General features: G+C 43.1%; 2 protein-coding genes across 5 annotated transcripts in view; one reads left to right on the top strand and one right to left on the bottom strand.

Moving 5' to 3' along the window:
- Positions 1 to 1528: 1528 nt before the first annotated feature.
- Positions 1529 to 2481, bottom strand: LOC144094707 (ribosomal RNA-processing protein 7 homolog A-like). The gene has a single exon (XM_077628624.1). The coding sequence runs from the start codon at positions 2454 to 2456 to the stop codon at positions 1653 to 1655; it is 804 nt and encodes a 267-aa protein (XP_077484750.1). The 5' UTR covers positions 2457 to 2481; the 3' UTR covers positions 1529 to 1652.
- A 190-nt stretch (positions 2482 to 2671) lies between these two features.
- The window catches only part of XRCC1 (DNA repair protein XRCC1), a 75799-nt gene continuing 63594 nt past the window's right edge, over positions 2672 to 14876 (top strand). For 2 of the 4 annotated variants that reach the window (XM_077626821.1, XM_077626820.1), the window contains exons 1-7: positions 2672 to 2804; positions 2947 to 3144; positions 5846 to 6004; positions 7207 to 7266; positions 7796 to 7922; positions 10877 to 10968; positions 13239 to 13422. In XM_077626821.1, the coding sequence (XP_077482947.1) occupies positions 2754 to 2804; positions 2947 to 3144; positions 5846 to 6004; positions 7207 to 7266; positions 7796 to 7922; positions 10877 to 10968; positions 13239 to 13422 (871 nt within the window). In that variant the 5' untranslated portion in view covers positions 2672 to 2753. The remainder of the gene's footprint in view (positions 2805 to 2946; positions 3145 to 5845; positions 6005 to 7206; positions 7267 to 7795; positions 7923 to 10876; positions 10969 to 13238; positions 13423 to 14876) is intronic. The other 2 variants (XM_077626823.1, XM_077626822.1) reach the window with 1 other exon arrangement.

Below are 14876 nucleotides of genomic sequence, written 5' to 3'. Positions count from 1 at the left end.
CGGCCTTCCAAAATTTGTGGCTACCAATGTGCTGTACCTTGAAGCCCGCATTCCGCCTCTCTTATCACGACTTCAATTTTTAACTGTGCCAACTTACCTCAGGATCTATGAATCTCAATTTCCACCATTCCCAAAGCATTTTCTGTTGCCAGCCGACCTCATTTTTGGTGTCCTCTGGTCTCGTTTCAATTCCCCTCAGGTAGTGTTTGTGCAAAGATTACTTCAGCCTTTAGATGTAAACATTTACGATATCCTTCCTGCGCTTCGCAATGGGCCCGCTATCCACATTGTTTTCAACGACATATTCTCAAAAAATGCAAAACTTTTGCCACCGAGTATTCTAAATGGTCTACTAAAAGATCATCTGAGGACCCTACCTACAGATATAGCAATTGCCACTGACGCATCGCAATGCAATGAAAAAGCAGGTGTGGGAATATTTTGCTCGCATTTAGACAGGTCCTTTTCATTGCGCCTTCCAGATTTCACCCCTATTTTTCAAGCAGAGTTTCTAGCAGTTGTACTTGCTCTACGTAAGCTAGACCCCTCTATTACGGTAGTTGCAGTAATTACTGATTCTTTATCTTTGTGTTCGTCCCTCGCTGCACATGTTGACGGTCCCATTTTAACAACTTTCTTATCCCTGCTTCCTCCGCATTTGAGCCTTGTTCATTTAGTATGGGTTCCCGGTCACAGCAGTGTGACAGTAAATGAGATTGCTGACAATCTTGCAAAGGCTTCCCTCAGCGGCCCCGTGTTGCCAATCATCCCGGCTACAGCCTATATTACAGCATCTAAATTTCGGCGACGTGCGTTTTTAAGCACGCAAGACACAACACTTTTAACGTTGGCGGATTATGAGCACCTTATATATTATTGGAACAGGAAAATGTTTCTCTCGGCAGCTTGAAATATCACTGACGAGGCTGCGCTGCCGCATCCCCCCTCTAAATTTCTATTTACACAAGTCGGGTTTGGCGCTCTCTCCCCTTTGTGCATTTTGCTGTGAGCCTGAATCTATAGAACATTTTTGGTTGTATTGTCGCCGATTCAACTCTGAGAAAAAGGTTGCTGGAGGAGCTCTTGCAGCATCTCTGCCTTAGTTTGAGCAGCCCGCTCTTGCTATCATTTGGCGCCACCACATTTGGGTTCAGCCACAGATCTGTTTGTACCGCTATTCTAAATTTCCTGATAGAATCTCACAGACTGCCTTGCTAAGTGTTCCAAAATTTTCTATCAATTATTACATTTTGACTTAATCATTATTATTTAATCCCTCTCTTTATTATTATTCTTATAATTTTGAAATCAAAACTCTCATCCCTTTTCTGTTCATGAGGAAGAATCCACCGGTGTTGCGCTCCCACGTGCTTTTCCTTTTTATTAACTGCGTTCAGGTGATCAGCCACCCGATTCTTGGCCGATCCCCCAGTGTGGGTATGTGCCATCTTTTGATAGGCTAACAACAACAAGTAATGGCACTCGGCTAGTAGCAATGAACGTGCTATTTTAAAAATTAATGCGTAAATTGTTGAGAGGAATAAATTTTATTTTACAATAAGGTGAAACGGCATGGTTGGAATTAGCACCGCCAACCATGGATACTTCTGGGCACTACTGTCAGAAGCATACAGTATGATTCCATAGAAAGGCTACACAGGTCTGAAACGTCTAGACGCTTTCATCAGCGAAATTCTCCGCTTGTCCTCTTCGAACTTCTTTCGCAGCTCGGCAATCCGCTCCATCTTGGACTCTCGAATCTGGAACGTGTAGAAATTAACCAGTTCCTTCTGAGCGCGCTTCTTTTTCTCAGCGCTGGCGATCTTCTGGTTCACGGCGTCACTCCGAGGAATGACCGGTCGTTTGCCGTACTTGGTGACCGTGATCCAGCCTTCTTCGTCAGGGACGCCTTCCATGGCCTTAGCCCGCTCTTTTTCTGCCTCCAGTCTCGCGTCGTAGTCTTCCATGTACGCGTCGACTTCTTTCTGCACTTCCTCGGCGTTCACAAAACGCGACTGGTATTCGTTGCACCACTTAGCCATGCCCACAACGTCATCACTGCCTTCAGGAAACAGCACACGTGGTTCGGATACTGACAAAGCGAGGGCGTTATGCACAGACGCCTCCTTCTGAAACACTATGTACGCGACTTTAAAGCCGGTCACTGGAGGCGCGCTTGGAAAGAAGGAAGACGTGTTCCCCGGAGGTTTGCCGGACGATGGAGCCTTTTGCAACCAGACTTTGGCCACCTTGCCGCAGTCGCTAAATACACGCTTCAAGCAGTCTTCATTGCAGTACGGCGGCAAGTTCACGACGAACAGGGTCCTCTCTGATGGTTTGTGCTCACTCTTTTCGCGGACCTTGTGCGCTTTGAAGAGCAAAACATGGGTTGAGCGACTCTCGTCAGAGAATTTCACTGGCAGCGTATGGAACGCGTCTTCCCTGGACGCAGCCATGTTTAGCACTACGAAACTTGCAAACTTACATAAAATTACATGACAAGATGATGAGAAGAAAAAAAAAACGTTCTAAACTTTCGCTGTGAAATTATACTGAAAACCTATTCATGAAGAAATACACTTACACAACGCTTTTTAAAACGTCGATTTTTATTAGGCAATTATTTAATAAATATCGCAAAGATTAGTATCACTCGGTATCGCCGGCCGAATTGACGTGCTTGTTAGTAAACAACGCTGCGCGAAGCTCAAAGGCGGTACACGTGCGACGAAAGGGCGCGATTCGGCTCTGTCATGCCAGTTTTGAAGATTCAGCACGTAGTCTCGTTTAGCAGTGAGGACAAGGTATTTAGTTCTTCGCTGTGACCTCGAACTAAGTTTTTATGGCGCATCAACAGCTGCTTACTCAAGGGCATCGAATTATACATGCGCGACGTGACGGTCAGCTACAACTCATTCTCTACTCTATTTCTTGTGATCTCGACAGGTACACAAAGCAGAAAACCTCCTGAAACCTGAAACATACAGAAAATGGAAGTGCGCTTCGCCAGGAGAGAAGCAGGCCTCTGTGATCTTGCAGCTGGAGAAAGCGTCTGTCATCTCCGCAATCGACATCGGAAACGAAAGCTCTGCCTTCATAGAAGTGCTTGTCGCAAGGTCTTCAGACCCAACCCTGGAATTTAACGTATGTTTGTTTATTTTAAAGTACAACCTGAAACGAGCTGCGAGAGTTATGTTCTGTATACGCGAATAAAAATAATTTTTATTAGCGGGAAACCTGATGTGTTGGGTAGACATCTTAAGCGTCGTAGTGTTGGAGTTTAATTCTGGACTGAAGTCTACCGCGCTAGCATGGGAACGACTAAAATTGATGTATATGCTGCCCACATGCATGTGCCGTAACTTCAGGAACGACTGGAAGGCAATGGACTTAAGCTGAGTTGGCATTTTAACGGATAGCCTTGCACATACTAAGTTTCATATGGCTCACCGATTCATTTATTTTTCCCTTGGAACACCATTATTTTCTTGCCTGTAAAACTTAAAAGGGGACTTTCTTCTTGAATAAACAAGAAAATAGTACCCGTTGTTACTAGAACTGCCGAAGTACTGCCTACACATAGTAACACACGCATTATAAGTTAGCCGCTTCGAGAAAGCAGTAAAACTAAAACCTTGCACTCCCAGGTTAGTTTTACATGAGCAGAAGCCATGGCACAAGCGGATTACAAAACTGAACAGAAATAAACGAAAAGCCACAAGGACATTTGAAGCCAGTTTTATTGAAGCCCATGCACATCCATCATTCCTTCTGTAGCTAAATGATTGGAGTACCTGAATATCTTGTTGTACTACATCAAAACTCCATGCCTTGGTACGCTTCATGTCAAATCACTCTTGTCGTAGACTAATGGTTCTTTGAAAAGTTTATTTCTGGGAGCAAAACTTCAGTGTGAACATGGCTTTTTGTACATGGCTTGGTGTGTGAGTTTGTTTTCAGAAAGTGGAAGCAAGTATGCACTGCTGAAAAAAAAGTTGCAACAATATTTCATTTTTGTTCACGGTGTGATGAACAAGTGCACAAATGTTTTGAAAATGTTGTGCCTTCTATTAAGGCATGTTTAAATGCACAGCGCAACATAAGATCAACAAGTGAAGCATTTGGGGCTAGTCGGTGAAGCGGTAACCGCATGAGGCGATGTTCCCTGCGACGCGACACATGATGGCGACGGCCATCGCATGAAGTGACGAGACTTGTTGATAGAGTGGCACATTTTGAGCCGCCGCCGCTTCAGCATTCAGTCAGCTCATGTTATCAGGGAAGTATAAATATGCTAGTACCCTGTTCTTCAGACTAAACAGCATATATATTGAAAAAAAAAATGCTAATGAAAATTTCTGTTGGATAATACATTGCATTTTAAGGAGCACAGCGCAGCGGCACTAAACTGTATTTTGTGGTGCTGAGACTAGTAGGAAGTGTTCGTGACATATGCCCTAACATCTTTTCTTGTTCCAATACTCCAACTACGCTTTCACTGAACTGTTTTGATGTATGTCTAGTGGTAGCGCCTCCCCTAGTGTACTTATGACGAAGTCAGTGTTGGGAGCATCGGCCTTGTCAGCAGCTTCTTCGCTGACATTGCGCTAGAAAAGAAAACTTCACTTACAGAATAGCTAGATCGAAAGCTATTTACCCTGCAAAGCTTTCCAATATTGGCTAGTCTCGTGAACCACTTCCAGGCAATGCGTGAAATTTTCTGCAAACCCAGGAACTGAGTGACTCTATGAGTGACAGTTGTTTGGTGGCTGCCAGCCCATTGCGCGATGACATCGTATGGCATGTTGTTGTGAATTATCGTCTCATGCGGTTTGCGCTTAATAAGTTATAATGAGAAAAACAGGGCATAGCACGGGATGTAGAATGTTGCCACTGGCTTACAAGTGAGTTTCGGGGTGAAGATTTTGTCCCGTGTTGTGGTTGATTGGTTAGCATCATTCCTTTTTTTTGTCTTAGGGACTGTTTTAACGCGTTAGCATTAAGGCTCGTTCTGCTCGTTCAGAGGCATCCTGAGTGAAAATTCACCGGAGAAGGAACCTAGGTGAGCCACCTAGGTCACGTGACCTTGTGGCGTCATCGCAACCTGCCCACCAGTTTGGGAGCAAACTGATCACCGTGGCAGGTGGCAGTTAAATTAATGATTAGTTGCAAGAGATTGCTTGGGAAGGGTAACCTGGGTCGCTCAAGCCCCACCGGTGGCAGCACCTGCCATTGCAGGGCAGCGGCGCATTGCTTAACCGCTGCACCACTGTGCCAGAAGTGTTATGAGGACTCCCACGGATCTATGAAAGTAAAGTCAAGAATGACCAATTTCGCATATTTGGGGATTAACCCATTAATGCTATCATGTCATATTCTTAAGGTGGAGCTTAAGTGCCCCCTCCAGTTTCTCATAGTATTTCTTAACTTTTTACATCTCCAACCCAATATGTTTGAAGCTGCCGCAGTGGCTCAGTGGTTATGGCGCTCGGCTGCTGACCTGAAAGATGTGGGTTCGATCCCGGCCGTGACGGTCGAATTTCGATGGAGGCGAAATTCTAAAGGCCCGTGTACTGTGCGATGTCAGTGCATGTTAAACAACCCCAGGTGGTCGAAATTTCCGGAGCCCTTCACTACGGCGTCCCTCATAGCCTGAGTCGCTTTGGGACGTTAAACCCCCTAAATCAACCAATATATTTGACTCGTCTTGGAACAAAGGCTCAATTGTAAGACAGCCATTGTGTTTGCCGTTTCTTTTCTATATCCTGTATTTTTCTTTTGTTTCTCTGTTTAGAACATGAGGTTTGGAAAGTGACATACTAATTTTTTATTTTCTTAAACGTAGGTTTTGCTTGGTGCTTCGTCATTCATGACGCCAATGGACGCTCGTCAAGGGGCAAATCTGAACCGGGTCCGGATGTTTGGATCTGAAAAGCTTTCACAGTCCTTCATTAAGGAAAAGTGGGATCGTGTAAAGGTTGTGTGCACGCAGCCTTTTAATAAGGTGAGCTGGTAAATTGTGGTTTTGAACTTTCTTGATGTCTAGCGAAGAAGTGAAACCATATATTGGCATGAAGGAACCATGATTTATAGTTCAGAGTTGGTCTGAATGTTTTGTTTTGTAGGCCAAGTTGTGCTGAGCGAATTAATCCAAAAAACAATTCTCGTATGCTTATTCGTGTAGAAAATAACGGGAAAATGATATGTTGGGAATAAATGAAAAGGGCTGCATTTAATACTAGAGGCTTACTTGCCCCTTAGCTTTAAACTCTTAGGCATGGGCTTTTTTAAACGAGCAGTAGATACCGCTAACAAGAGCATTTGACTCTTGGTGCAGTCAGGAAAGGACAAAAAAAGGAAACGCAAGACTGGGGCTGAGGAGGTAAATAAAGCTTTCGAGACCTACTTACGCTCGAAAGAATGAAAAGCAGGAAAACCGTGCTCCATTTACATTTGACTTGTGCACGGTGGCTCTGGCATAGGTTACAGTCTTCCTTGGCAAGGCAACGATTGCATGCAAGCTTTCAATGTGTGGATGGGGAGCAGTGTACTAAATATTTGTGGCCTATTTACTTGCTGAGAGAATGAATTGTAAACTTTTAATCTTTTCGTATTTTTAGTTTTAGGAGTAAAATTATTTTCATTTGCAGGTGTTTTCAATTCTTTTGCATTGGTCTTGGCTACTCATAGCGGACGCTTTGGATCACCATTATTGGCCATGAAAAAATTGTGTTTCAGGCCCTGTTAAGAAAGGAAAAAAAAAATTCAAGTAGGAGTTTCATAAAATGGCATTCGACACGGTGCCAGGCTATGGCATATGGCTGTTTAGTCCAAGGATGCGGAATAAAATCCCGGCTGCGGCGGTCACATTTAGACAGCTGAAATGCAAAGACGTCCATGTTCTGTGCACTGTGCAGCCCATATGCAGCTTTGGGATGTTAAATCTTAGGTACCATAAAATGGTCTTTTCTATGGCAATGTTTTAAATGATATGAAAGTTGCTCATATTTAAGTTTTCAGTTTTGTGATGAGTCCGCGTGCTTATGGAACTGTTGTCATGTTAGCACTCAGGCTGCTGCACATACTGCCCATAAATGCTTGTAAAAGCTTCAGGAATTGACATGCCTTCCAGCTAAGCATGTGCTGCTCACTTCCTGGCAACAAATACCATGCTTTTAATTCTATTTCATATGGGATCCTTTCCAGAGCATCCAGTATGGCTTAGCATTTATTAAGCTGCACTCGCCAGAAGACAGCAGCTCTAAGGTAATAGTTCCACATTGGTTATTCCTTTTAAGTATTATGCCCTCTTTCCGATGAAACTAACCCACCAGTAGCCTCCCATTTAACCTTTTGAGAGGATCCAGAATGTGGTTCAACAGTGTGGTTGTCCGCTGAAGCAGAGTGTTCATTAGTACCTACGTGTGTAAATACAAGTTGGCTGTTTGCACGACATGCTTTTTGGGGTTTTTCGTTTTTGGTACTCAGCAGCAGATCAGTCTAACATCATAATCTCTTACACCGATAAAACAAAGAATCACAAATATGGAGATGTCTTGTCTTTTGCAACTTCGCTATGGGTCCTGACAGCTGTCTGTGTCTGGTTATTTCTCTAATTTCTTTGTAGATGGAACATTTAAAGTTATGCTTCGTGGTTAATGATGGTGTTTATAGTGTGGTTCATAATGCTAGTCGTGTTTAGCCCTGTTATGCAAAAGCTGGTTGTGATTTGGTTATTTTGATAGTGAAGTGCTGAGATTAACATGTTGCAACTGAAAGCTTAATTGGTTTCTAGGCTGGACCTTCACCAAAGGCTGCCTTGGGTAGCTTTCAGTTAAAGGACGAAGAAGATGAGGCTGATCTTGCTGTTGGCGCTTGGTTTGCTAAAAGAAAAGAAAAAGCATCTGTTGATCCTTCTACCAGTAAGTTGGTGGCCTCAAGCTCCGAGAGAATTGGTCTGTTGTCTTTGTATAGCATGTCTTTGTTTAGAGAATGGGTTTATTAGTGAAGAGCTTTTATACTTAAATTTAATGTTCATACTTTTCATATTTATCTGCTACATTGGGAAAGAACAGGTGAAGCTGTCGATGGTTTTTTAGAATTCGCTGAAAAATTTAGCAATGTTAGGATGTAATATATGCAAATTTAAGTGTAAGGTGACAAAGTCTGATGGCATAGTTTGCCGCGGTAAGTTGTTTTTGTCAGGTAATAGTTTAAAGGGCCTTGCATTTCTTTTTTTTTGTACTGGGACGAGTACAGAACAACACCGTGTTTATGTACACAAGGGATGCTCATGGGTGCAGGGGGCAACCAGGGGTATTATTGCCTGCTTCATCGTCTGCTGTGGTGTGCGGTTTGATTTCATTCGTTTATCATGCCATTTGAGCTCTGCTTTTCTTGTAGAGCTGCTAGGCTGTCTAGTTTTAACTACTACCGAGCAAATGTACAACACGAGGCAGCATGTTGGACTTCACAAGAAGCTTGTGTGATTCAGGGGAACACCGAGTTGGTAGAGTGCCTTTTGGGAGGTACAATAAAAACTCTATGCTACAGTTGCAGAGAAATTGCAGGAAAAAAAACAAAGCATTATCTGGGAAACGTGCCATCCAAAAAGCCTAATCTTGAAAAATTAATTGATTAATTAATTGAAAATTAATTGAAAAATTGCCCCGCTGCGGTGGCTCAGTGGTTAGGGCGCTCAACTACTGATCCGGAGTTCCCGGGTTCGAACCCGACCGCGGCGGCTGCATTTTTATGGAGGAAAAACGCTAAGGCGCCCGTGTGCTGTGAGATGTCAGTGCACGTTAAAGATCCCCAGGTGGTCGAAATTATTCCGGAGCCCTCCACTATGGCACCTCTCTCTTCCTTTCTTCTTTCACTCCCTCCTTTACCCTTCCCTTACAGCGCGCGGACGATATATGAGACAGATACTGCGCCATTTCCTTTCCCCCCAAAACCAATTATATTATTATTTGAAAAATTAACTGTTGAATGAGGTACAAAGGAATTGGGAATTAAAATGTCAATAAGCATTTCTTGGCACAAGATCTGAACATATCCTTTTCCAGTGCTGACCAAATTCAGTACGCGTTTGCAGTCTTAAGCATGGAAGGGACTTCGCAATGCATCTGGTCCGTCGACAGCAATGGTGAAAGTAACCAAAGTCTCTTCTGAGCATACAAGGGAAGGATAATGAGGGGCTCATTATGATGTACTTGTGAAGGAAGCCAACAGTCACCGAAACAAAGGAGCATAGGGGAATGTTTCTGCATTTTTAATTTGTGGTGTTGATGTGTTGATCAGCAGCTGCAGCTGCAGAGTTGACATTCGCTGCGAGATGAGAACGCCAACTATTTAGATCAGGACTGGTCCTTGCCTGCTCTACCCAGCCTTTGCAACTGATATTCTCCTACAAACAAAGCCTGTTTCAGTGTAATTATTTTATCGCTTAAAGATGATTGATTAGAAAGCAGGAGAAAAAACAACCACATGTTGCTTGTGCGATCCGAACCCACGACCTCCAAATTTTGCGTCAGGGGTATTTATTTTCAGTATAACCTAGCCTTGAGAGTGTTCACCTGCGTCAACCTCGTCCAAAGCGGCTGATGTAGTAAGGGATTATCTTTTGGGCGCTTCGCCCTTTCACACCTACATATTTCTGTAGTTGTCAGATGCCCCGCCCTCTTGCTCTTCATGTCACGTCCTCACAAAAATGGTTGTTGTATGCTAGCACGCCGCTCTTCTTATTCCCCCCCCCCCCCCTCCCCCCTGTTGGTGCTTCGCCTTTTTGCACCTAGGCACTGCAAAGAAGTCACCATGGCAAGTGACTGCCGTTGCATTTTACCTCCATGTCACGTCCCCTCATGCTCAGCCCACTTGTGTGCTTGCACATGTGTGGTTCATCGCTGAATGCATTATGCGACCAGAATTTGTTGAAATTATAAATGTAGTAGCCGAGAAATCGTGTTATTCGGGAACATATTAACAGGGAGAAATATAGTGTTACTCTATGATACATTTTTAATACCAGCGATTTTGAGCGTATGAACCTGGAGTGTATCAGCGAGGTTTTACTGTACTTCTTGCTTCACAACACACATTTATCACAATGTTGCCCAAAGATAGGTTAGAAATGACATTACATACTTTGTCACATTCTTCGTTGAAGCACTCGTCGGCTGGTAATGTACAACTGCCTCCATGGGTACACTGTAAAACGAGAAGGATATTTTGGAAAGTTTTGTCTACAGGTGTTTCTATAGGTCGCTCTCCTGCCTCAGTACCCCAGCCGGGGGTGACTCTTATGCGCCTAGATCGTGGTGTTGTAAAAGTACATCGCTTTCGGAATAATGTTCCATACTTGCAGTTCTGTTCGGGGATGTGCTAGGATTTTATTCACGAATGGACGACATTTTAGGGGCACTCTGAAATCAGAAAACTGCTTTGAAAACTTCTGTTTGCATGTGTTCTTATGGAGCGTATCCTCAGCTTTTACCCCCAGCCGGCGGCAGCAGTGCCCCCGCACCTTGCTTACGACATAGATTGGTGTTGGTCTATACTAAGTGTGAAGCTCAACTAATTGTGCGAGATGTAATGAGGCAAAAAAAGAAACGCATATGGCATCAACAGCTTCAGGCACATATAACACAGACTATACCTTTTGGTGCCACATGAGTTTCTTTCTTTGTCTGTGTTCAATTCATGAATTCAGTTCATCCACCCTTTTTTCTGTCTTTGTTGCTGCTCAAGAAAAGCTAGCTTTGTCAGGCCATGAGTGGGCAATCATAATTTTGATGCAGTAGTTTGTTCTTAATCCATTTTACTGTCATCATATGCATGGTTTTTCTTCCTGGTTGAATATTCAACTGTTGTGCAGGCCCTGCTGCTATCAAGGCTGCGTCATATGGAGCTGCAACACTTCGAAGCATGGAAGAGAAAACACTGAAACCTTCTAAACCGCAGAGCAGAGTAAGTTATCGTTTTAAGTAGAGATAGCGCGTAAATAAAAGTTATTTTTAATAACTTTGTGGGGAAGAGGGAAAGCAGTTTTTTTGCCTCTCCCATTCAAGGCCAAAAGTGGGAATTGCTTTGTGGTTGGTCAAAAGTTAACGTTTTTACTTAATCGTGTATGCTTAGTCTTTGGCATCCTTATTTCTGTGATTGTGATGCTCAGGCTTTCATGTATTGGTCATTGGCTTACTGAATTTTTCTCCTTCCACCAGTGATTTCACATACTATCACACACCCCTTCGGGTAGATTGTTCATGAAGGACCAGTGCTATTTGTTGGGGTGGCATCAAGGTTTCAGGTGGTTCTTTGAGGAGCGGGAGTGGGTTTGGGCCTTGCATGTGAGTAGTGTTCTTTCACAGTTAATACATTGGGATGGATTGGGAAAGAGAGTGTGTTAGTTGCAGTGTTTGCAGTAGCTGATTTACGGAAATACCTGTGTATAATACGAGGTTTTATTAAAAATTTTGACATGTTAAATTTCCGCCTCATCATATATGCGGATCCAAGCCATTTTCAGCCTATATCTATAGTTTCAGCATCGTTATTAATCAGTGCTGTCACCATTAGCCTTCCAGTAACAGGGAGCATTATCTTACAGTGGCATCGGTGTGCTGTTTCGATTTCGACACCATTTCATCATGCTGACCGTGTGACAACCATACTGTCGGAAGCAGGATGACCGCACCTAGCACTATGTTAGAACTGCGAGAGCAGTGCTTGGCCGCATTAAAAGGATAGTAATCATAGCTGCCAAAAGCATGGCACCGCATCAAGTGTTGCTGCACGAACTGGATGAGGTAGGGAGAGCTTGCAGTCACTGCCACCGGACGGCTGAAATGAGCTTCACCCACGCTGTGCAGTTGGATCGCGCACACTTGGGCTAGCATTCTTAAGGAGCTCATTGGTCGTACATGCTTTCAAGAAAAGGAATGTATCGAACAAGCTCAACGGTACCGAAGACAAATGTCTGTGGAAAGATATTTTTAACAAGGGACTGCTGGAAGACAGTATACCTGCTGATGACGATCAATTAAGTGTGAAATGCCATGCAAATAAATGATTTGATGGACTTTCCCCACTCACATTATACGTGGATGAAATTTTTTTGCTGTTTTTGTTAAACCTGAATTCTACTTCACATTACACAGGTCCATATTATACACGGGTCTTTATGGTGGTGAAAACTAACATGAGCAGGACATTTTCTGATAAAGAAGCACACTAGCACTATCGCCCCCCCTTTTATTTTTGCAAATAAAGGTTGAAAAAAGCACCATGCATTAGGAACCGCCTTCTCGAAGGGAGAGAAAAAATGGAAAGCAGGGAGGTTAACCAGGCAGTGCCTGCTTGGCTATTCTACTCATGAGGAAGAAGGTAAAAGGAGTGAAGCAGAATGGCGCAGAACGAAAGCTCATTTCAGTTTGTAGTATGAAACATGTCTGTGTTGTCCTTTGGTCTGTAAAAACAAAGGATGGCTCTCAATAAAACAATATGGCTCTTAGAGCTTTGGCCTTCCTAAATCTACCCATAAATCCTCTCCTGGGTGTTGGTCAAGGACAATGCTGTTGCACGCAGCCTTGGGTGGCAAATCATGTGCATGACCAGAAGACAAGTGTATCAGGAATCAGTTATTGCAGTAGTGACAGTGTTTTGTGCTTTAAAATGCTTTTCTCTGCTTGGACTCCTCCACGGGAGGGAAATTGATAAGAAATACTTCTACTGGTTTATGGGTGTTTGAGATATGATAAAGTGAAGCCTTTGGCTTTCTTAAACTCAATTGAACCTCATGCTTGTTTCTGTTTCTTATTGTCCCTGTAAGAGAGTGCCTGTGAGTCTACGTGGACATGAGATGTTATGTCATGCAGGCCTATGAATTTAAACTGTGTGCAGACTAGGAAGGTCCCAAATGTAAAGAAATCTGTATGTTCTTTTTTGGCCTGTGACATCGTCCCAGAGCTGGTAAATGTGTTAACTGGTTACCATCATGTTTCTGAATCTGCAAATGAATGCACAGTTGGTGTATAGGTGCGATAAAATTAGTGGCTAAATATGTGATACATGGAAAAGGGCACACATACGCCTGGCAATTTGCTTGTTTCATGAAATGCTCTCTGTGGCCAGAGGTGACGGGAAGGCCTTAGTGAAGAAATAAGACTTATCCTGCTTTATTTAGGATCAGGTAACGGTTGAACATTTTTTTTCCTTTGTGCAAAATGCACTTATCTTAGGAAAAGGATGCAACAGAAGAAGCAAAAGACAGTTCTTCAGCTTCACCTGCACCAAAGGCTCCGAAGCCTCCCACTGTGCCAGCAGCCCAGAGGCCTACACCATCTGAGACAAAAAAGAAACCTGTTGTTGTCGAGAAAGCAACGCCGAAGGAAGCACAGAGGCCACAGACACCAAAAGCTCAGAGTAAGCCTGCAGCATTTATTGCTTTGCACTCTCCAGGAAAGCTGATCCTGAGTTGAGTACTTAAAAGTGTCATATAAGCAAAAAATGAAAAAGGTTCTTGTGCAGGCTTGTTGAATGGTCTTGGTATCATTTGCATTACTTTTTTGTATCCTCATTTCCTGTTTCAACTTAGTAATAATTTTTGGTTTAGTTAACAAGAATTTAAGGCACATAGTCACATGGGCATTACTGGTGACGCCCAGACGAAGGCAAGTCCTCTTGTCGAAACGTTGACTAAGCATCCTGAGGCTCTCCCTTCCACTGTTCACTTTACATTGTAAAGAAACTCATCTTCCTACCCTCTCTCTACCATTACCTTGTTTCGTTGATCCAAGACGGGGGGATGAGAATAATGAAAAGTGTATACAGTAGAACCTTGTTTATACATTTTTCGTTTGTACAATTTCCTGCTTCATGCATGCACAATCGTGAGGAACAAAAATGCCCGATAGTGTTGAAATTTTTTTTTTTCTGGTTAATGCATTTCCAGATAATGCGGTTTGTCAGTAGACATAAATAAATTCACTGAATTCTGATCGTATGATACATTTAGTGACCAATATAATCTGAGCTAGTCGATCCGGAGGCATGCAACACTAGAAGTACAACAGCGATAGGTAGCTGCAAGAGTGGCTTCTTCATAGTGTACAAGTGCGATGAGGCAAAGCACTAGAAGATGGCAGCGGTAATGACACATAGCATCTTCCTACTTTCACCCTTGCCATCGCTGGGCTGGATGTGTTGCAATGTTTTTTCGTGTCAAGGACAACGCAAATGTGGCTAAAACTCTACAAGCACTGGAAATGCTCTTCAGACCTTGTGCCAGTGAACAGCAACCAGCCTTTTTAGTTAGTGAAAGTGTTAATGAATGTCTTTGTACTCTATTTTGTTGTATTTTCCAGAACCTTAATCGTTTTGGATTGTATGTTTTTCCGGACATTGTGCTTTTCTTCTGCATGTCTTAAAAAACGCGCTAATGAGGTTCTACTGTGTAATTGCTCGAAAAATTAGCATTGTATTTCCTTTAATAGAATGTGGCTGTCCTTGCACAGTTCGTCAGCTGACTTTAATGTGTAGGTACTACCAGTTTGGAATAAAACAGTAACATCGGCTGTGAACGGAGTGCAATCCTTTGGCTTTTTTGTTCATTTACAGCAGGTATCAAAATTCTTATTTTTCACAAATGGTCATGTGAAGGGTATATTTGTCCGCAAATTGCACAGTAACGTTGAGCTAGGTACTGGAAGGAGTGCATAAGTGTGTGTGTGTGTGTGTGTGAGCATTTGTTTTTGCTTAGTGATGGCCAAAAGAAGAGTGATGAGTTAGATTGATGGACTTTCAACGCACTCTGCTGTGAAGAGTTTCAAACTTCAAACTAATTTCGACTACGTGGGGTACTTTAAAATGCGCTAGCA

This window comes from Amblyomma americanum, chromosome 6 (assembly GCF_052857255.1).
Source record: "Amblyomma americanum isolate KBUSLIRL-KWMA chromosome 6, ASM5285725v1, whole genome shotgun sequence".
In the NCBI taxonomy this organism is placed as follows: Eukaryota; Metazoa; Arthropoda; class Arachnida; order Ixodida; family Ixodidae; genus Amblyomma; species Amblyomma americanum.
This window is presented reverse-complemented; position numbering and strand designations above follow the sequence as displayed.